We start from the raw sequence: 22,615 nt of genomic DNA, 5'->3' as shown, positions 1-22,615 counted from the left end.
ACTGAAGCATGTGGATGAATCGCTGAATGTGCATCTGATGCATCTAAAAGAGACAATAATCTTTAAGAACTTCACTTAACCACAGCAGTCTATACTTATGCACCAATGTGCACACTTCGCTGTTGCACTTCAGCAGATTTCTTTGCCACAAGGCTTATACACCAACATTGAAATTAAGTAGCATTTCTGTTTCACTGAAGTCAGTAATGTTTTTATCAAATCTTTTGTAAATACACATACACACAGGCAAAATCTTTTGCTTTTGTTTTATGCCTTGCAATTCACTGCCACAAAAGAATGATGCTGTAAAACAGTCTTTACTTTTAAGAATTCTGAATTACAAATGAAGCTAAAGTGGCATCCTCACTAACAGTAGGAATTTTAATGACAACATGGACTCTTGTTTCTCTCAAGATAATCACAACTTGAGATGAATAGACTTATCACACATCCCTTGCCAGAGGTGGCAACAAGTAGTAAATATCTCCAATGTCTCAATAGTCCTACATGCACACTCAATCATGATCCCAAATTTTCTCTTATGTTAATGACAAAATATGTTGTAGATGAAAAGGAAAACATTCACGCAGACTTGATATGATGTTGAACCCTCATAAATAAGTCAAATGTTACCCACTGGAAACATAAATAAGCAAATAATCCACATTTACAAAAAATACAGGAGTTAACTTCATGTTTTGATAGTGTAAATTACTCACACAATGATACAAACATGGAAAAACCTACCACAATATTTGATCTTATTAAATATAAAATAGTGATGCATTACCATATTATGCAAAATTATAGAAATATGATAATCATGATGCTCTTATATACTCAAAATATAAGCATCATAAACCAGATTTTTACGCCACCAGAAATGTCAAAATGTAATGGTAATTTTTTTTTCCAACTATTGTTATTGAAAGTCTCCTATTTCAGTGTCCATGGACACACCACAACTGTAAGTTATTTATACAATTTGCAAGGCAATGAAAGTGATTGTTTTATGCCAAGTTGAACATAGGTTTTAAATCAATTCATCTTTGAATAACCATGTTATATGATTAGCATTACATGCCATTTTTGTGTGAGATATAGGATTATGCTTCAGTGAAGTTTGCTGCTCAATGTTTGTGTTTGTCAAATGATGCAGCTCATCTTGAACACATTTTTCCAGGAATGATCTCCATACCCTTGTGAGGAACAAAGTAGCATCAAGAAAAGAAGTCATGGTAATGCTAACAGGTACCATAAACAACACCCATTGTAATTGCTGCATTAGTAATGAATATAAAGACCATGATCACAGTGACTAAGGCATGCTAAGTACATTTAGATAAAGTGCCCACCTGCTAAAAAAGGCTGCGACTATAAATTAACTCGTTCAATATTGGTGTATCAACTCAAATGAGCTATAGAACTATAAAGACGTTTGCATTTGCGGGTGCGAACATAGAAAGCATTGAGAGGCAGAATGAGCTACAGGAAGCTGCACAGAAGATGGTGTGACTGTGAATTACAATCTGTACTGACTCCTTCATTGTTTTAAGTCTCAGATACTGCAGAGACCCTATAAATTTGTGGCAAGGAAGGGAGCAATATACTGTTTCCAACATTAAATTTAAAGGATGCTATAGTTCCAAGGCTGCTACCTAAAATACTGAAAAATGGCACAAGGCAAAGCTTTGGCTGGTCAGACAAGCTTTTAAAAACAATTCTGAATGGTTCCATCTATGCTACACAATATCTGGTGACAATGCCAACAATTATTACTCCATGTCAGTGGCAATGGACTCATAACGATATCTTGGCCACAACAGATATCTCAAGGGAGGCAATTTGTAGCTTTCCCTTTTGACAGTATTTGTCAGATTTCTGTTAGCCACCAGCAGTTAAATAAATGGCTGAAGCCCAGGACATGAAATAAGCAAGAAACACACAAATCCATCTCTGAAGACTACTGAGCAAAAAACCTTTAGGAGGAAAAAGTGGAATGATACAAATGGTGCAATATTGTGCAATATTGTGGTTTTGAAAATGTACACAGACTGAATCCTCAGGTCTTTCATGTGCACCATCTTTGTGGAGAAGGAAAAATCAGTCTCTGATGTTTGAGGGGACAAGCATCAACATGTGAGTTTTTGGTAACTTGGTGTTCTGGAAACTAGATCAGTTTCAGAAGATATTCTCCTGAAGGAAGCTACATCAACAGTCTGCAGAGCTGAGATGGATTTTGAGGTTAGCCAGTTTTGTTCTGAGAGCCTTTTAAGTATTCCAGTATCTTGAGTTCTTTCTCCTCTTTCTTCTTGTTTCTTGCCTCAAATTCCAGTCTGAGAACCGCCACAGATTAAAAAAAAGCAGGTGGGTGAAAGGACATCAAAGAAAAAAAATTAATTTGTGAAATGCTAATAAATCTCTCTTGTATTTTTTCCTCTATTATTATAATAATAATGATAATAAAGAAAAATATTTGTATGGTGCAATAAACCAAGAACCAACTCTGCACTGTCTTATTTCAATCATGTACCAATTATCATTTTACAACACACACAGAGAAATCATTTATTAATCATTTGTTCCATAGAACAGGTATTTTATATGCAAATACAGAGAACAACAAAAGTACAGGATTTTGAAAGACATACCTGTTTTTGATAATGCGCTCAATGATCATCTCTGTAGTGAGAGAGTTGTTGCTATTAATGATTTTGAATTTGCCTCGCTTCTTTGGCTCCTGTACATTAAAGAAATTATCTTGGTTAAGCTACATAAGTATTTATAACAAGTGCCTATAAATGCACTTCAACAACACATTTATAAATGGAAAGGAATAAATACATGCTTAATTCATCTTTATTGTCTGCATAAGCAATCTACCTCTGAGCTCAAAAGATGGTTTATACATTTGCAATAGCACTTTTAAGTGTATCCAAAACACTAGTTAGGTTGGGTACAAGTGAAAAAAAAGAATTTGTATATGCAGCATATTGAACACTGCTTGTTTTGCAAACAACATGTACAAGATCTGAAATGGCATGCAATATGCAAATGACATTCCATTTTAGGAAATATGCCTTAAAAAATGCACATAATACCAGGGGGTACTCACAGCATATGGGTCAGACCCATCTTCACAGGGCATGATGGGGTCTTACCATGACAAACCACATCAACCTTCACAAAAGAACGTTGAAAAGAAATTATTGACATGATTTATGATAAAAAAGATTAAACCTCGTTCACAGGATGCTGTTTTCTTTTCTTGTAAATGTTACATATATATATATACACAACTAAATGTTACCCATCGTCACCCATGTTGATTTCTGCTGCTAACCAGATGAGATTTTATTGTCAACTTTTGATCTGTCACTTCATTTGAGTCTAGATTATTCATGCACTGCTTCAGTGGAGCATAACAGCAAAAATATGATGTCCCTTCCCTAAATGGACAGGTTGATGGTTCATGTTTGGAAATGGGGCCACAACATGATGAATGACACTGCCACAACCCACAACACTCCCTCCCTGTCTTTCCCTTTATCTTTCACTGTTGCACTGGACTGTCTCTCAAATTATGATGGTGAAATATTTGCTGAATAGTAGAACAATGTTTCTTTTGCATAGAAATTTCTTTTGTAGCCACTGGCTTCATCTTAGAACATGGAATGTAAACAATGAAGGAAATGTACACATGGAAGATCTGAAACAACAAGCAAATGACATTCCTTTTTTCAGAGTGACTGATGCCGTCTGTTGGATGTGGTGCTTGCAACTGCATTTGCTATGGATGTGTATTCCTGCTTTTAGTTTGATATTAGGGCCACAGATTGTGGTTTGTGCTGTATGTGGACACTGCCTTTTGGCATGGAGTACCCAGTCTGCTACATTTATACCTCATTTTGTTATGTTGTCACCTTATTTGGACATCACACCATCTACTATCATTTGTGAAGTGCCTTGAGCTTGCCCCTGTGGTAGGGTTACGATGCTATACAAGCAAACTTTCATCATTGTCATCTCTGCCATTTTAAAATTCCAGAATCAACAGGAGTAGTAACAAGTGTATACCTTGAAATGATCCATCAGGTCGCCAGTGACTTCATATGGTGCCCCTATCACCACCTCTGATACATGCTGGGAAAAAATGAAAATGTCTTTAAATGTTAAATTTGTTTAGGTCACCATTTAGTAATTCATTAACAGGTGAGTATCTTGCACCCTCTTTGAATACAAAGATGCAAATTCATTTCATAGCATGTGAAATCACATGATTTTACACCCCATGATCACATAATCCAAATGAGGGGTTGATTAACTTGACATCATTTCTTTCAAAAGTTCATGGAATAGACCTGCAACATCTGAACTTACTCTACATGCAAGCACACTCAAAACCCGCTCATGCAGATTCATGATAGGGTAGTTTGCTCCCTTGTATCTGTTCACAATCTGTAAAAAAAAAAAAGTGAGGAACATTCTTGTATAATTTTCATATAATTTATTATTTAAAGATGTTGGAGCAAAATCATCAAAAAAGTTACATTCAAAAGTAATGTTCTCTGATTACTGCATCAAAAACAAAAAAAAAATAATAAAATGCTTCCCTGGGATTTTTAATAGGTCAAACTTTATGAAGCATAAAAGCAAGATGAAGTAGGAGTTTGTAAGTATTCATTCATTCGTTCAATTTTCAATTTTAATTTACAAGGCAAGTGAACTGGCTAGTTCTTGTTACTTACAGGATCTGTATGCAGTCCCACAATAACAAAGTCACCTTCTTCGGATGCTTTCTCAAGAAAGTCCAGATGACCAACATGTGACTCAAGTTAAAGAAAAAAGTTTTTATCTGTAAGCTTATGCAACTTTTGTTAAAACACAGTTTAGAAGTAATGTTTTTCACCATTGTAAGACTATTTTACAAAGTATTTCAAGACAAAATTTATGCTTCTAATAATATGCTTCTGAATGGTTTGCTTTTTTTTTTCAGATGTTAGGAGATACAGGCGATAGAAAACTAACCTGTAAATTTCAGCCTCCAAAATCCATCCGTTAATTATCTGCTACGATTAGCACCTGTGATCAACGAGCACCATTAAAGTGTCCCACGTCACGCTAGTGTACTATTCACAACATTGCCTGCAGTTAACAGGGTTAATCAGAAAGAGAGAATGAGCAACAGTTTGGACTTTTCAGACGTTGAAAGTCTTCATTTCTCATGCTTAAGTAGCAGTTATTCAGAACAATGAGAAATGTAGACTTTCAACATCCAGATAGTCCAAACTGTCACTCATTTTCTCTCTCTGACTGGTGTTGACTGCTGGCAATCTTGTGAATGGTGCACTAGCTTGATGTAGTACACCATTACTGGCGCTTGTTGATCGCAGGTGTGAATCGCATAGTTTGCTAGAGGATAATTAATTAACAGATGGATTTTGGAAGCTTAAATTTACAAGTTTGGTTTACATCGCCTATATCTATAGCTATCTGTAAAAAACCCAAACCATTCAGGTTGGTCTTTAATATTGCCAGTATGTTTCTGAAAAGATATGAAAGAGATCAAATGCCCCAGCAACATAAACAATTCTGTCTCCAGGTTTGGGCTCTTTTCCTTCTGCAAACTGGATGATTTTCTTTGTTGTGGTCAAGAACTGGGACACACCTGTCCAAGGACTCCTGGCAGATGGTCCCTATTAGAAATGTATGGCCAGAATGAATGTTAAGATTTGGGTCTTAGTGTGAGAAAATTTTAATAACAATCTACTCTCAATAGACTGACATAAAACCTTCAATGTTCCAAAATCAGAATTTAGACTGAAGCTGTAGAAAATTACTTCTGAAATGCAGTTTAGTTTGAGCATTTGAATTTTAGTGAATAATAAAATGCAGGTTATCATTTTCAAATGTTGCAATGATCAGTTTCAAATTGCTCATGACAGCTTCTTCCTGCCTTATCATCATAGTTATTAATGGCTGTGTTCCCAGAATGTCCACAGGTTATTAATCTAGACCCCACAATAACAGCATAAATACCCTAATAAAAACTACAGGTAAAGAAAACATTACACCATATTAATATACATAGAGAAAATGATTGAATATATTGAAAACAAATACATTTCTTGTCCTGCTATTACAGCAAACATGTTCAACAAATCTGTCACTGACTTCATAATACAACACTTGAATGATAAGACTCACCTTGCTGATGTTGCCAACAGATGTTTCATCAATGGCAGCTTTGTCCTGCTGGTGATGCGACTTGGTCACAAGTAGCATCCTGTAAACATTTAGTTACAGTAACAGTTCTGTGCCAGATAAAACCAGTAAATGTTAACTTCATCCAAAAAGCAAGACAAAATCCTTTTCAACTTTAAAAATGGCTTTAAAAGACATGTTCAAGACTAGGGCAAAATATCATTTAACTGTAAAGCACACAGAAACAGAAAACTACAAAGATTTCTATAATCCAGGTAATACAATATTCTACCTTCCAACCAGGTCTGTTGTTGAGATTCCCTCTGTCCTTTTACACTCTCTGAAAGGAAAATAAGCTTAAATACAATTTTTACTTTGAGTAATTTGATGTGAAACACAAATTCTACAATTACAGATTCATGCCATTTATCCCAACAAAGAGCCTTCTGTGCTGTAGATGACTTGGGGAAAAAAAACAAAAATAATATCTCTGTAAAGTGAAGAACATTATTACAAACAGCTATGACCATTTGTTCATGGAAGACAAAACTGAAATGCTGCCATATATCAAACAACTAAAAAGCAGAAAATATAGCTATCAAAACCATGCAAAGATCATTTTAAAATAAAAGAAATGCTCTTTCATGAGCTCAATGGAGTCATGTTTTTACCATCCATTAATTTCTGTCAGTCAATTTTTGACCAAATATTTCCTTTTAATGCTAAAAGGCATTCTGCCATGTGGTTATTGTTACTGTTTTGAGTATATGGCATACTTACTAAAGTACTTTTTCAACATGAATTCTTTGATGTAGTCTGCACCACTACTAAGGTTATATACTTCTGGGATGCAAAATAATCTTGCAATCTTTAGACTCAAATCAAGTAATCAGAAACTCCAAAAGGGTGTGTTCTGTTTATTCTATGGGTTGAAAATACTGAAGGTATATGGACACAAAATTTTTTTTAGAAAAGATTGAAAGATGGTTGCACAAATACCAGATTTTATGCTGGAAGTATTTTGTGAGCTACTCACAAGCATTATTATCAATACTCACAATGTGCAGTATTTTTTTCAGTTACTGAGTGCTTCCGCACCACTGCATGAGAACAACTCCGAAAATACACAAAGAAGCATACATGTATCACAGTACAGTTCTTCATGTTTGTCATAAAGAGTAAAGGACTGAAGTTGTTCTGAACAATCATTTTGTACCTTCTTTTCCATATTGCTTTTAAACTTTGTTGATTTTATTAAAAAATCCTTTGGCTTTTGCACGAGACTACACAATTAAGAAACATGATAAATTCCCTCCTTCCCCTTCAGATAATATATTTTTAATTTGCTGAAAAGCGAAATGAAGAAAGTATTTATTTTACCATTGCACACACAATAATGGCATACTTCCTTTTCTCGTCATGATCAGTTTGACTGTAGATATTACATACTTCACAAACTGACCAGTGTGAATGCAGGACTACACGAGTTACGGCAAAGTTTGTATTCGTTGAAGAACAATCATGCTGATGAGCCAGATATATCAAGCTCAAGCAGCATGCCTTTTCAGGGTTTCTTTGATCTGATTAGTGGCACCACTCACTCTTGCTAATGAGCTATTCCGTGTGTATAATTTTGTTTATGCTAGCTTTTTTATTTAAATTTTTATAAAAGAAAACAACCTGGTACAATTTCATGTTGTGACCCTTTCAAATATAGATCTTCACCCATTCGGAAGTTCCACACAATTACTGTACCTGTACTTCCCTGCTGCTTTCACCAAATGGTAAGTATCTTGACCATCAGCTGTTGTTGTTATGTCATCTGCAAATGAACAAAGAAAATGGTCCAAGCAGTGCGCAAATTTTTAAACATGCTAATGTTCAAAACAGCTGAATACAGAACTGACTTTCTCATCAGAAATTAAATGTTCAACAGATTTGTAAGGCTGAAAAAACAGACGCGCCCTGGTCCAATCACGCCTTGCTACCAACCTCCGTGCACACAAAAGTCACAGTCATATTCTTCAAGGGTTTCCAGTGCTGTGACGTATGGAGCATTCTCCACAATCTGCAGACAAGTAACAGAATAAATAGCAATTACTGTTAAAAAAAAAAAAAAAAAGAAAGCCACATACCACATCATATATAAGTATGTTAAGAAACACATTAAGCAAGAAAGAATTGAACTGGCATACCTGATCCACCCATTTGATGGCTCGTACCATCTTGTAACGCTCCTGCTCATTAAAAACTGGTGGTCCCTTGTGTTTAGAAATCTCTTCTATTAAAAGGAAAAAAAGTCTGATGATATTAATTAAAAGGCAATTCATCATTTTTGAAAAGACTAAGTTTTCTCTAAAGCAAAAACCTGCATATCAAAATGTTTAGACACTTAAAAACGTTTACAAAAATAAACAGAAAGTTTATGTTCTTTTTCTCTCTCTGTGCAAATCTTCTCCTGTAAACTTACCATCTGAATGAACTCCAACAATCAGCTCATCACCAAACTGTTTCCCCTGCTCACATGCAATAAAACAAGAAAATGTTTCTTTCCTGAAAAGCAGTTATAACATTTTATTAATGCTTACAATATTTATACTTGAAAACTTTGTTAGCCTATCAGACAAGTGTCACGGATCTTATTTAGCACACAGCAGACCGAATACAGAAATATATAAAAACTTCCACAAGCTCTCTGAACAAGAATTTTAATTATAAGTTAAGAAATGTATATCATTTCAGCAAATACCCAGTTAAACTTACCAAACAATATGACTAACCACCAGACAAAACATTTGAATACCCTTAAAATACATTTTTAATAATAATGCCTTATAATTATACAATGACAAACATGACCACTGTGATGTGAATTAAAGACGTGATTTCTTAATTTACTATAACTATAAAGTGCTTGCCTCTTTACACTAACCTGTCTCAATGCATTTGCATGCCCAAAATGAACCATGTCAAAACTGAAACAATATTTTGCATAGGTAGTATTATTAGTCTGATAAATGAAGTCATGTCATTTAACAATATTTTAAAACAAACCACATCAACTCTACATACACAGACCTTGAAACCTGCATTAGGCATGAGAACTGGATACAAAAAAACTTGGCTGAAGATTTGCAAGCTATCATGTTATTATCAAACTAATAGATTAAAGTGCAAAAAAGCTAAATTGTTTTTAATTAATAATCTGCAGCTTAAAAGTTTTGAAACAGCAGATGGATGAAAACAATCAGAAGCATAAAACAGCAATGAAGATTCTACAAAGTCATATGATACTATATGCAGTATTGCATTATATGAAATTATCTGCATTTCCCTTTTTTAAAAAAAAAAAAGCTGTTGTTTCAAGGACATGAGTTTTTAGGAGGTTGGGCCAATATCAAGTTGCAGGTTTGTGGATGTTACTGCACAGAACATAAATTTTACAGTCATGTTAAAAATGTTGTAAACGGAATTTTTAATATTACTTTTTTCCAAGCTTTAAAGTTGCAGAGGCCTTAATCTTCCCAAGCTTATCATGGAAAAGTATTTGTCTTAATGCATATGTAAATTGTCATTGCCCTACTGCAACTTCCTGATAATGTTTAATACATTTGATACCTCGTAAATTTTGAAACCACATATACATGGTAAAATTCCAATCACCACGCATTCATAAAACCCCTGGGTAACCTCCCGGTCCCAAGCCTGGATGAAGGAGGGTTGGGTGTGGGGCTAGCAACCCCACCCTGTAAAACAACCCCTGCTACAGAAACCGCAAATACAACACAAGCACAATGGATGCCCTGGCCCTATGCTGGGGGTGATTAGGAACAAGAAGAAGACACATTCAAAATAGCCCCCAACAACTGACTGGAAACCGTTAAAAAAGTCATGCTATTAGTGCTCACATGTGAACCAGTTCAGAAATTTACAAAGCTGATCAAAGAAATAAAATGGTTCTAAGCTTTTTTATGTGGAAAATGGCAGTCACTACATAAAGTCTGAAAAATTTATTGTGTAGGTAGAAAATTGAAAATTAGTAGACAAGGTCTGTATGCAATATACATATTTTTAAGGAAAGTTGGATGCATGGAAAAAAAGACAATGACTAATATGTGTGTGTGTGCACGCACATGTATCCCAGCAAGCATCTAATGTTGCTAAGATCAACAATCGTATGACTTAAATAAACAAACAGAACGCTACATACATCCATATACATGTACTATTTTTCTTATTTTTACTTTTGTGTACTGATTGCCTTTGAACATGGAATACCAAATGTTTAAGTACCTATAAATAAAAAGCACACTACTTCTGCAATGTTTACGTTAAGGTCTAAAGTCCGCGCTTTTCTCATCGTAACAGTGGTGCCATAAAAGCACTACCTGGACAGCGTGCTATCAGCCCACCATCAAGCCACGCCTACTCTATGCTGTAACTTTTCCTATGCCTTAAAAATCAGACTGAATCTCAAACAAGTACATCTCCTCACAATTATTTTGAAAAAAAACTTACCATCCATCCATCCACACCCTAACAGTTTTCTTTTTCTTGCCACTCGGCAACTCTTCGGTCGGGGTGCCCTCCTCTGCGCGTTTCGTCGCCATCGTGAACTGTACGTGTAAAGCTAGACACGAGTTAATTTTCGAAGCACATTTACTTGAAATAACAGTAATAATCGAGATGCTTAAATGAAATTCGAAAAATAATTTTCTCAATCATAAATTAATTAGGTGCAAATTACTGTGGCACCGAAACTGTATAAATCAGCTTTACTTATTTGTAGGTCTGGTCATAGATTTTAAAGTCTATAGTCGGATGTAGTCACCACTCGGTCGTTCATCCCTTGATTGATACCGGCTTTTGCGGAAATCACATGGATAGACGCGGCAGCTGATAAGGCCCGCCACTCGTCTGTTTTTCGACGATAGTGCACAGGACGACTAGTCGTTCTTCCTTTGGCCACCGCGGCGTCCACCACTCTCCGAGGCACATCGGACAGTCTTTGACAAGTTCTGACCAGGGACGTGTAAACAGATTCATGGTCTGACTGGGTCACATGCCAATATCAAACCAGCTTACGCCCTTTGACTGTTGCAAGTAGGCGGTCTCCGGTGTCCTGCAAGTGTGGCGACCGTGCTGGACTCTTCTCTCCGTATTGGCAAGCAACAGTTGAAGATCTGCTTAAGTGCCCCTACCTGTTCTGAAACCAGCTTCTCCTGTTAGCAGTTTCTCAGCGGTGGTTCTGATGCGATTCTGTATTACTTTCATATGTTTCTCCATAAGTACTCCATGGCATCTGCCAGGCCCATACATTTACGACCCATCTCCCGGCCCTCGGTTCTATGGCCCATCTCCACTATTGACAATTATAACAAACCAAATTGCTAATACTTATTTAAATCTTTGAAAGAATAAACGAAAATTTCGACATACAAAAAATGCGAAACACTCAAAAACCTGAGATGCACAAAAATACAAATATCGCACCTTTCTAGGCAGACGCAGACTCCACTCCCCTAAACTTAGTGTCCCTCCACTTGCCTTGTCTGCTTGGGAAGTGAAACGCTGGCCTGCAACGGTAAATTAAATGGTCTTCTCCTTTTCTTTCCCACTTCCAAAAAAAAAAAACCCAACCTGTTAGTAATGCGACAGGTGCAGCTCGGCCACCCTCGCTGTGCTGGCTGTTTAGTCTCATGTCACCTCTCTGTGACACCGTGACATTTCCTCCTATATGGCCAGGCATTGGCCCTCAGTCCAGTTCCCCCTGGCTGTCTTCATCTCTTTCCTGATTGCCTAATTAGCTTCTGGTTTGATTTTCTCCTCTCTCTCCAATATATCTTTTTTGGTCACAAAGATCTAGGATGTCGTTCGTAACGCCATGAGCGGTCCGGTGGCGCAACGGTTAGCGCTGTTAGCGCCTGTCACCAATACAGTGAAGGTTGGCTGCCCTGAGTTCATTTCTCGTCTCGGGCATGCTGTTCTTTCTCTGCACGTGGCATCTGTTTACAGGGCTGGCTGCCAGCCGTAATGTAGCCTTAGCTGCTGACACGGCGTAAAACACCAATTCCCCCCCCCCTTCCCGTAACGCCATAGCATGTCGTCGCTGTTGACAGTAGCACCTCTTTGAATGTTTCCAGCAAGGGTGTCTAAATCACAGTCCACCAATTTCGGTGCAGCAAATTTAACTCCAACTTCAGCCTTCAAGATTTCAGCATCGTTTGACTCTTGTACTTCTCTAAATTGAAACAAATTTGGGGGATGTTTGAACGGCTTTCCCTCCTCAGCTTCAACTTCAGGCTCGTTAAGATGAGGACTTTGTTGCTGCCTGTTTACTGTTGCTGGTACCCTCTTCTTCTGCTGCTGTCGCATGCTCTTGGTGTCTAGGAGGTTTGCCATCGGGTGGTGTACTGATTGCTTATGCTTACCCTAGCTTATGTTTGGTTATAATTCTAATTGTTGAAGAGTGAAGGAACCTAATATTTCCTATGGTTTTGTTTGTTTTAAATACATTCTTAATTTATTATGGGGTTATGCTGGGTTAGTCTTATTAATTCATTTATGGCAAGGCTTAATTAGATGTTCGTCTAGTTTTTCGGGGATTTTTTTTTCTAATTCTTCAAATATTATATGGATCTACAGCTTGCACAACGATAGCAACCGGGAATCAAATCACATTAACCCTGCAACTGCACGTTGCGAAAGGCTGAGGCAGGTGCGCTCGCAATTTATTGGATGGCGCAAGGCTAACCTAAAATCAATCACTGTTCGAGCCTGATGAGCGGACGTGAACCCACAACCTCTATTTATTGACTCGTCTGGCCTTTAAACAGGTTATTGGCTACAGACGAATGCCAACAACAACTCAATCACTTTTCCAGCGAGTGGTTGTAAGCAAAAAGATGTCTAGATTGGAAGCTCCTTCGATAATAAATGAGCTTGATGTTTAAAACAAAAGTTTGAAGAGTCATGTGCATATGTGTTCCCTTGTATGAACACTGTGTGTACAGATGCGTCTTTTGTCTGTGTATGTGTGTGTGTGCGCGGTGTGAGTTGGGGGCGCTATATAGATGGACTTTATTATTATTATCATATTTCCTCTTACACGTACACCATAATGTTTTGGTTTTAAAAGTGATTTAAAGTGATGGTCTTTGCAGAATGCTAAACATTGTTAAATTAAGTTTGTTTTTTTCTTCGCCTATGCCTGTTTCCACTTTGCTGTGCTGGCATACCTCTAACCATATTTTCTGTTTGTTTTCACTGTGTAAGAAAGTAAGTAAGCAAGCATAATATACATTATTTGCCAAATGACTGTTTGGACTAACGACTTCTTGCCGAGCGCGCATGTTCGTATCTCTGTGTGTCTGGCACCCTGCCAGAGATACTTCCTCACATTTATGCATCATCAAACAAACGAGATAAGTGGTTCAACATGGCAATGATGTTTTATTGAAAGAAAGGCCAGTTTATGTGACAGACTAGGTGAAATACAACGCCGTTCATTGTAGACGATCGTGTGACAGATACAAAGTAGAAGAAATTAAAACAGCTGGGAATAAAAGCTGTGAGTAGTGGTTCTGGGTATCACCCTGACCCCTGTCGATCCACAACCATCAACTCCAACATATTCAAACAGCATATTGTGACAGGAGCCTCTGAACCAGATAAACACACACAACACACACGCGCGCACATACATATGAAACAATGATTAGGAATATACGTAGTTAATTATATGTAATTTTTGTTGTTATGAACATTACACGCGGTCTTTATTCCTGACGCACTTTTATTGTGATGTCTCCGCCATCTTTTTGTCCTAATAAAACTCTATAAATATAATGTGGGCAGAAGACTTAGTACAAACTTCATCTCCTTTCCATTGTTTAAACAATTTCCGTTCAGGTTTCGCACACTTTCCAATCATCACACGAAAACATTTTACAACAGTTCACATAGAGGCAAAAAAAAAGTTGACTAGATACGGAATATCCACACTGCTAGCTGAAGACTGCTTTTAGGACAGGAAGGAGGAAAAAAATGTCTGCCTATATCTACAGACTTCACCTTAATGAGGTATCACCTCCAATTCGTCTGTCTTACAGACAGCAGAGGTAACGCAAAGCGAATCCGCCAGACGACACGCCAAGTCGTTCCAACATCAGTGATTGATGAGGGACTTGTCTGGGTGGAAATGACCCGCAGTCACAGATTCCATTAAAGCTCTTTCTTTCACTCACCCGCCCATCCACCCCGCTTTTACCTGGGTCGTCGGCTGCTACTCTATTTTGAGTGAGAGTGTGGGCTACTGTAGGTTAAATCAATGCTATAAACCTTTCTAACCACTAATTCATGTCACCGACAAGAAGAGATGCAAGAGTAAATATTATGCAGAAAATCTTAACGATGCCCAAAGGGAAAATTTTCAATTGCTTCGACCGTGGTGGCTGAAACAGGTTGAAGGTTAGTTAAACTATCGTGAGTTTTATTTTTGAAAAACAGTGTATGGTCAAGGGGTGGGGAGGGGAGGTAAAGATTTTAACAGCATTTGAGCTCCTCCTGAGTCCTTAGATACAGTCGAAATCACATCATGAACACGCACACGCAAACAAACACAGCCGTGGGAGCTGTCAACTCTATTTATATCATCATCTATAGTATTACAAAACAAATGAAACATGTGGGAATAACTACGTATGTAACCATGGAATGAACATAGCGACAATGACAGGAGAACTCTGCTATCACCAGCGTGTAGCGGTCAAAAACTTCCTCTAACGACATAAATAAACAAATTAATGCGTTTCAGAAGATATCTTTACACTGACATAGTCGTGCAAGTATTTATTCTCTGAAACGAATTTTAAAAATTAAGAATTGGTTTTATAAACGTCAAGATGTATTTATTTACTCCGTTGCCATTTTGATGCCTCTGCAGCTGGTTCAGTCTTGTAGGAGATAGAATTAGCTTTAAAGAAAGCCAAACGAACTACTTTTTTTTAAAAAAAAAGAAGGTGCGTGTGGTTTTGTTAGAATTCGTGAAAAGAAAATGCTGGGATGAATGCAGACACATCACAAGCCTACGCTGTCAAGGGTTCAGCATCACCGTTAGAAGTGGGCGAGGTCACGCCGCGACAACGAGGTCGAGCTACACTCCATCGCAGTGTTGTGACCCTTTTATCGAGCTCTTTGACGGAACTCATCTATGTCCTTATCCCCGATGATTTGTGTTACAGCGGAAATGATGTGCCCCAGCGAAGCCAAACGTTATGACATGAACGTGTGGTGAGTGAGGTCGAAGGGAAATGCCTTAATAAAAAAAAAAAACATGCTGAGGGAATGTTACAGTGAAAGGTATACAGTGACTGTAAAGTGAAGCAAACGAGAAGTGTAACAACGTAAAACATGCAGTCTAGAAAAACAAATGTAGCAGCATTGTGCAATATCCAAAGTATAGTGCAGTAAAATATTGTGAAACAGGGGCTGACATTGAGCCCTCAATAAACTGAGACGTGACGTATCCAGTTGTTGAACACTCATCCCTGTGACGTTCTTAGTAAACACGAAACACTAGCCAAGCATTCACTGAATGGTTAAGCACTCAATTAATAAGGCACGACCATGTTATGCAAATACACAGCAGTGGTTTCATTTGAAGTGCACAGAAAATGACTTCAAGGCTTGAGACCAGTAGTTGAGATCGTTAGAGTTGAGATTAAAATGCTAAACATCTCTTCCACGTGCAGTACAGAAACATTTAAAAGTCTCTGAAATCCAAATTGAAGTTCAAGTGCATCTCTAGCTTGGCCATATTCTTTTTTGTTTAAGATCGTAATGTCGCTAATTTATCGAAAACTCAAAGTCTTTATAAAAAAAATTAAAAATTCAATTTTGTGTTGTTTAGATTACATATTGAGTTTTTCTAAACGTAATAAAAATTATTAAAAGTCGGAGAATATCTGTATTGAAACGAGAAGAGTAAGATTCAACAAGAGGTGAACATTACAGTTCAAGCAAGTGCAGCTTTACATTCTGCCTTCGAGGAGTGTGGTTGATGGGAACGTCCACAAAGTGACATTTCACTGCCTCTGAGGTTATTACCCAAGGGGTGGAGAGGAGAGCAGAATTGATTGAAGCTGATTCATCGGATGGCAATCAGACACTGACCCCCAGGGAGATGTTTATGACAGGAGTAGCTCTGTCTATAAAAAGTACCTACAGCTTTCATGCTAAGCGGGATTTAATTACCTCTACCTCCCTTTGGCTACAGACCACACTTTTTATTTACTTTTCTAAATCACTTTTCGACATGCATCCAGTTTTCGTTATATGATCAACTAAATGAAATTTATGGGGTTTTTAATTTTTTGAAGCGTGGCGCGAGTGTGTTCCTTCTTTGGGGAAGAAAAAGTCAGTAGAGCCGGTATGATAACGAAATAAAGACACTAAGTCCCGCCTACAGGAGTGTGTCTGACAGAACTGGATTCTGTATCCTGTCTTCTGCCAGAATGTCCTGCCATTCTTAGCCGGAACGAGAAAGAGAAGACGGGCAAGTCACGAAGACGGGAAATCCACAAGTCTGGGACATTCATAAGGAAAAGTTTCCGATTCTGTGCCTGTAGAATTTTTCCCACGCAGGCCCGAATCCATCAAGCAACTGGACCTGCATCTGCGGTATGACAACCACTCTGTGAAAGGTACCCGGATGTAGCCAGGCTGTAGCCAGGCAGTGACAAAAGATGGCTTCTCTCTGTTCACCATCAGAAAGTCGAGTCTCAGATCTGTGTTAGCAGCAGAAGTATTTGCTCATCACGCGCCGGTGACTTTTTTGTGCTTTGCTACCAGAGAATACCGACAAACTGGAAAGGCCTGACAATGCCATGGCCTAGAACTGTTGTCTGTGGAGGAGGCGTCTGGTTGTCATGAAAAATACCGCAGTCTCTGGGGGAATCCGCCATATTCCGAGCGTACAAGCACGCAAAAGCAAGGAAGAGGGTAGGTGGAAGAGGTGGGGGAGGAGGAGTAAATGCAAGGAATGTTGTGAAGACAAACGTGGATGACAGCTTTCATTAACGGGTTACAGCGTTAGTTGTGTAATATTTGTAGTGTCTAAGTAAAGGCTTCTAGTGGTCATGATGTAAGACTTCAAAGTACACACCAGAGTCCCAATGTTAGTGACAGGTCTGCAGTGTCCATGCTGCACACACAGGGTTCACGATTGAAGGCTAATTACTTCCAATGACATTACTTAAACTATGAAGTTATTTATATCGTCAACAATTTAACAGAGAAAACGAGAGGGTATTGCATTCTTCTTGAATACTGTTTATCATTGAGCACAAAGTCACAGAACAAGAAAACTCAGAGCAAAGACTGGGAATGATATTGATACATGAGGCTTTAAAGTGGACAGCGGTCAAGCTGGCAAATAGGAAACTAGAATGCAGACTTGTACTATGAACCGCATTTTAGGAACTGAATAGTATAATCTAACCACCATTTAGTTTCATTCCCTAAGGAAGGCATTAGCATATTCTTATTTAGCTTTCCAATTAATAAAAACCTCAGTTTCCCTACAGACAATTATGCCATTTGTTTCTTTTTCGGACGACAAGGTAGAGCCTGCCTTGCAATTAAAATAAAGACTGACCTGTAGGTACAGCCTGTTGAAGATGCTTATGAAAAAGAACTGAAAAAATGTCTGCAAAACTAAATTTTTTTTTAACGGCATAAATTTGTGACTTAAAACAATTTTAAAGCTTAAAAAAAAATTAATAAATTAGATAAAGTTGGAGGAGTATTTCTATGAGGTAGGTTTGGGTGCAATAGAATAAAAAGTATCATATCTCTTCCAAAATCTTTTCCGAGTTGATGATGGTGTTACTGTTGTCAAAATTCATTCATATGATGGGAAAGCTACAGCTACTCTACATCATCACTGACATCTTTCTCAATATCACTACAAAGGATAAATCCATGTATCGTTAAACTGTGTGACAATGTTATTGCATCAGGAAAAAGGCAAGCTGACTTGTCAATCCCTCCTAAAATATAAATCCTGTATTGCTAGCGTTTAAAAACAGTTTGGTAATTATGCTACATCCAAGCAAGATTGACGCAAGAATTCCATTTGGCATGTAGATGATCTGGATTTTTTTGTTTTAAATTACAACAACAAATGCATCCAACAAAAATAGATACTATCACGAGTCGATGACCAAAAAAAAAAAAAAAAAAAAAAAAAAATGTGCACAACCAAAATCATCTGCCTGTTCCAGGCAACAATATTGCGATCATCACAGTAACTGAGCATCTTCACGATAAGCAAATGAGGTCAATAACATTTATAAACATCTACATAGTTATTGACCATGCTGTTTCACTGTCGGCCTTCTCCCCTCCTACACACACATATATATCAAACGTAAACCAACATTGGGAAAACAGAGGTACGTAAAGTGTAGAATTTTGAACCGAATAGAAAATACTGCAGAGTTTTAGATAATAATGTAGAGACTTGAAAATAAATAAACACAGAAAAATGAAAGGGAAGGGCAGTAATAAGGACACCATGAAACAAGTTGAAATGTACATCTCTGGTGTTGATAACAAAAACCTGAAAAAATCAATGACATTGTTATATTTTCTATAACTGTAATAGTTCACTTTTTCTTTCCCCTGACCCTACTTCCCTGTGTTTCTCTCTCTAACGCACATGCGTACACATCTTCAAGCCCGCTCATACAAACACACATGAATACACTCTTCCTCTCTCACATAACTTTACCTACAAAACACTTCCAGAAAACCTGCTAAGACAGCTATAAAATGGTCTTCAGTTCATGCTTAGGGTTATCCTTGGTTAGAGTACCCAAAACAAACAAACGATCTTGAATGTTTCAATCAAGGGATGTGGCCGGGTGCTTCAAGTGAGAGTAGAAATGTTCTCATTAGATGCACGCGTGTTTCAATCAGATGATCCAGCTCTTCCATTTGCCAAGCGTGGATAAAAACAGGTCTCACGGTCATGACACTGGACAGCACGCAAGCCCTCGTCACGATTTTTAGTATAGTTGTCACATGACGCTCACGTGACGCTCCATCTCCAAACCGCTAGTAATGATTACATCGTGTACGCGTATCCAAACCCGCTTGCATGAAAGACAAGGCTTATATTCCTCTCACAGCCACAGACACGGTCTGTTCTAAAGCTGTAGGTTAAGAAAATGCACTTTCTTTACAAATATCAGTTTTCCTGAACCCGACTTTGCTATAGACGTCCAGTCCCACGATGTGCATTCCGGGTGGACACACAGCGGAGTGTTTGCCCCAGCTTCCTGTGGTTCCTTATCGGCCAAGGAAGCTGTAATCATACTTATGTCTTCATCCATGTTCCTCCAGACACACTTTCTGTTTTATGAACGCAGGAGGTCGCTACAGTTGGACTTCATCATTCCTGCGAACGTTGTCACGAGATCCGCGGACGCTGTCTGTGAGAATCTCGTGACCTCGTGACGAGAACTGCAGGCCGCCATTTTGCTGTTTCGGTACGGCTGATGCTGGGGAGTGCGAGATGTTGCGGTGGTTCCGTTTCGTACTTATGAACGTGCTTTACTTTTTTTTCACTTGATTTGCACGGTATGGTTTTCAAACACCAGTCTGAGAGGATGAAGTTAGGAAAAGAGGGAGGGAAAACGACTTTTGACATCATGATCCTCAGGGCTAAGCCTCATTTTAAAACCGCAACAAAAAGTTTTTTTAAAAAAAGCAAAAAAAAACTAAGACTTCACTGCTCCGATACTGTGGATGTTTTATTCCGTTGTACGAAAGGACCTGAAACTTCTGATGTCTTTATTTTCCGTTTTTTGTCTCTCATGCAGCTTGTTCAGCACGCAGAATTCTTGCACTCTTTGTCTTTTGCTAGTAGAAGTGATTTCAGCTATTCCCAAAATAAACGGAAATTTTTGTAAATTTATTCTCCAGTCATCAAGTCTCCGTGAACTTTCTGTTCCGTAAATTCTAGCTGGTCTATAGCCCACTAGTTCTGGTTGTCTAACATCTATTGCAACACAAATATTTGACATATACGTGCAAAATGTTTTCTGTGATATAGTATATACAGTTATGATATAGTAACTCCAGTTCCAAAAAAAGTTGACAAAAGGCAGATGGAGGCAGGCAGTAGCATCATGACTGCGTGGTACCCTGTTAGCTCTGACAGACGACTGAATGACAATGATAATCGATGTTTACACCAAAGGCAGGTTGTTGATTGTTAGATTTAACTCTAGTAAGCTGTTTTATCACTGACATTAGCCTTCCGTACCGACAAAATTACTGTCACAGACAGAACTGACTGGGGCGAGTCACACATCCGGTGTGAGGTGGTCTAAAGCCACTCTAGCGGATCGGCTTGGCAAGAGGCAAGGGCCCTTTACATGAACGAGCAGAACTATCGATGATGTCCAGCACCTGTCATCATTGGATGACCTGACAGTTAAACATGTTGTCCCTCAGGTAGCTGACCACAGCTTGTGTGGCACTGGCACAATTTGTCAGCTCCAGTTCGGCCAAGTTGGGCAAACGGTTCAGTCCGCATAGTGCGTTGGGAGAAATCTGACTGCAACCTGAAAAAGGTCAAAAGTTCAACGTGAGCCAAAAATTTACAGATTCCAATCCATCTGTTTTACAATGTATCTTGCAAGCTTACAAAGATATGAAGCATGCTACAAGTAAATTCGAAACACCCAACATTCTGTGGCGTGGTAAATGATGCTAAATCTCTCGAGTCTCCAGCGGTCCCCCTTGCTCTCCTCCCCCGCAAAAAAATCTGAATAACAAGCCCTCCTGAAGATAATCATCTGTGCTCCAAATGTAAACCGAAAAGTTAACCCGCGTTCGCACCTATTTTCGTTTCTGTCTCTTCACTGACTTTTTTTACCTAAAGGTAGAAAAACACCTTTGGCAACATCCTTCTCTCGTTTGGCGTTAAGAGCATCCCCTGTTTCTTTCAGCTGTGCCTTAACAGGTGTTTTCCTTTACTTGTACCTTAACAAGTGCTTTCTTATATAATTTACCTATTCTTTAATTAATGCTGTCTTTTATCTTTGCCTAAACTAATACTGTCTTTGGGAGCTGCGTATAAACAAATACTTAAATACTGTAGTTTTTACCTGTTACTCCACAAAAGCTTATTTTAGTTATACCTCAGCAAATGCTCTTTTTTTAGCTGCGCCTTAAGAAATGCTGTTTTACTGAGCTGTGCCATTTGTGCGTTGTGTCTTAACGGCTTCTGTTTAACTTAACTGTGCTTTAATAACCATTATTTCTTGAAGCTTTGCTTTAAATGGCTTGTGTCTTTACTGTGCCGTCTCTTTAAATGCTATCCCTAGGCCAAACTTGTGCTGTTTAAATGATTGGAGCAGCCCCGTGAATTTTCCAAAAAGGCCAGGTTCTACGTGAGGGCATCAAACATCAGTACACTCTCCCAGTGCCACGAATGACCACATTCAAATGAGACGAGGATTGGAAGAAAGCGAAAAACGGTCAATGAGATTTGAGGAATATTTTAGTGTCCTGCACTAAGTTCACCTCAGTCACGTGAAGAAAAGAGAAATGCAGCGTGGTAGACATTTCAATGAAGTCAACTGCGGTCGACATGATGTTGATCTTTGACATTCATTGCTTTAACTCTGTTTGCGTCCAACCCAGACGACTTCCATGGAATCTTAAATAATTTATGTTTTCTGAGGTGAGTGTACTTGATCTGATAATGTTCTGCGTGTTGTGCATTCCAAGAGTTATGAAGCGGATAAATCCGGCATGTTAAGTGCCAGACTAACCAAAACACATTTTTAAATACTGCGTTCTGGGAACTGGTTTTCTGGGGTTTGACGGAAGCTTGTCAGCGGATATCCGCGAAAGTTGTAAAGGGAGGTTTTTCGTTAGGCCATAAATGTGTCAGGCTTCTTGCGACAGCACCTTTTCAAAATACAATAAAGTAACCATGGGAGACAGGTGAGGATATCGGGTGTATCAGGAAAGTCGATTACGTCACAATAAACGTTATGTTCGTGTGTTAGCATGCCGAGGTCTGGCACGGTGCCAGCAGACAACCTGGTCGTTAAAAGAACATGATGTTCATAGCTGTGGCTAGGTAATACTTGGCGTGCACAAGTTCTCTCTCTCTCTCACACACACGCATATTTATTTGACATCTAAAAATATACCATACTTGTCGAAAACGCGTTTGATACGCAAATCGGGTGCAAGTTGGGGTTTACAGTACCATCATTTGAGACTTTATGACAATAACTTAGTATAAACAAGTGCCTCGTCCATTATAATTAAAAGTATAATTGCCGTTGGCAACATGCGAGCATGCATCGCTCTCTTGTCTTATCAC

At 38.3% G+C, this 22,615-nt stretch overlaps 2 protein-coding genes across 6 annotated transcripts in view; both read right to left on the bottom strand.

The window, feature by feature from the left end:
* Nucleotides 1-298: 298 nt before the first annotated feature.
* Nucleotides 299-11,822, bottom strand: LOC112574394 (ethanolamine-phosphate cytidylyltransferase-like). The gene is given in 17 exon segments (XM_025255449.1): nt 299-2,336; nt 2,652-2,740; nt 3,116-3,153; nt 3,156-3,180; nt 4,078-4,143; nt 4,381-4,458; nt 4,749-4,825; nt 5,558-5,696; nt 6,208-6,286; nt 6,497-6,544; nt 7,960-8,026; nt 8,197-8,272; nt 8,400-8,485; nt 8,675-8,720; nt 9,137-9,179; nt 10,723-10,834; nt 11,698-11,822. Coding segments are annotated over 16 exon segments (1,140 nt in total). The 5' UTR covers nt 10,815-10,834; nt 11,698-11,822; the 3' UTR covers nt 299-2,245.
* A 1,814-nt stretch (nt 11,823-13,636) lies between these two features.
* The window catches only part of LOC112567156 (F-box/LRR-repeat protein 16-like), a 31,966-nt gene continuing 22,987 nt past the window's right edge, over nt 13,637-22,615 (bottom strand). For all 5 annotated transcript variants that reach the window (XM_025243754.1, XM_025243730.1, XM_025243737.1 and 2 more), the window contains one exon: nt 13,637-20,837. In XM_025243754.1, coding sequence (XP_025099539.1) covers nt 20,689-20,837 — 149 coding nt within the window. In that variant the 3' untranslated portion in view covers nt 13,637-20,688. The remainder of the gene's footprint in view (nt 20,838-22,615) is intronic.

Source organism: Pomacea canaliculata, linkage group LG1 (genome assembly GCF_003073045.1).
Source record: "Pomacea canaliculata isolate SZHN2017 linkage group LG1, ASM307304v1, whole genome shotgun sequence".
NCBI lineage: Eukaryota > Metazoa > Mollusca > Gastropoda > Architaenioglossa > Ampullariidae > Pomacea > Pomacea canaliculata.
The sequence above is the reverse complement of the archived record's forward strand: the minus strand, read 5'-3'. Positions and strand labels throughout refer to the sequence as shown.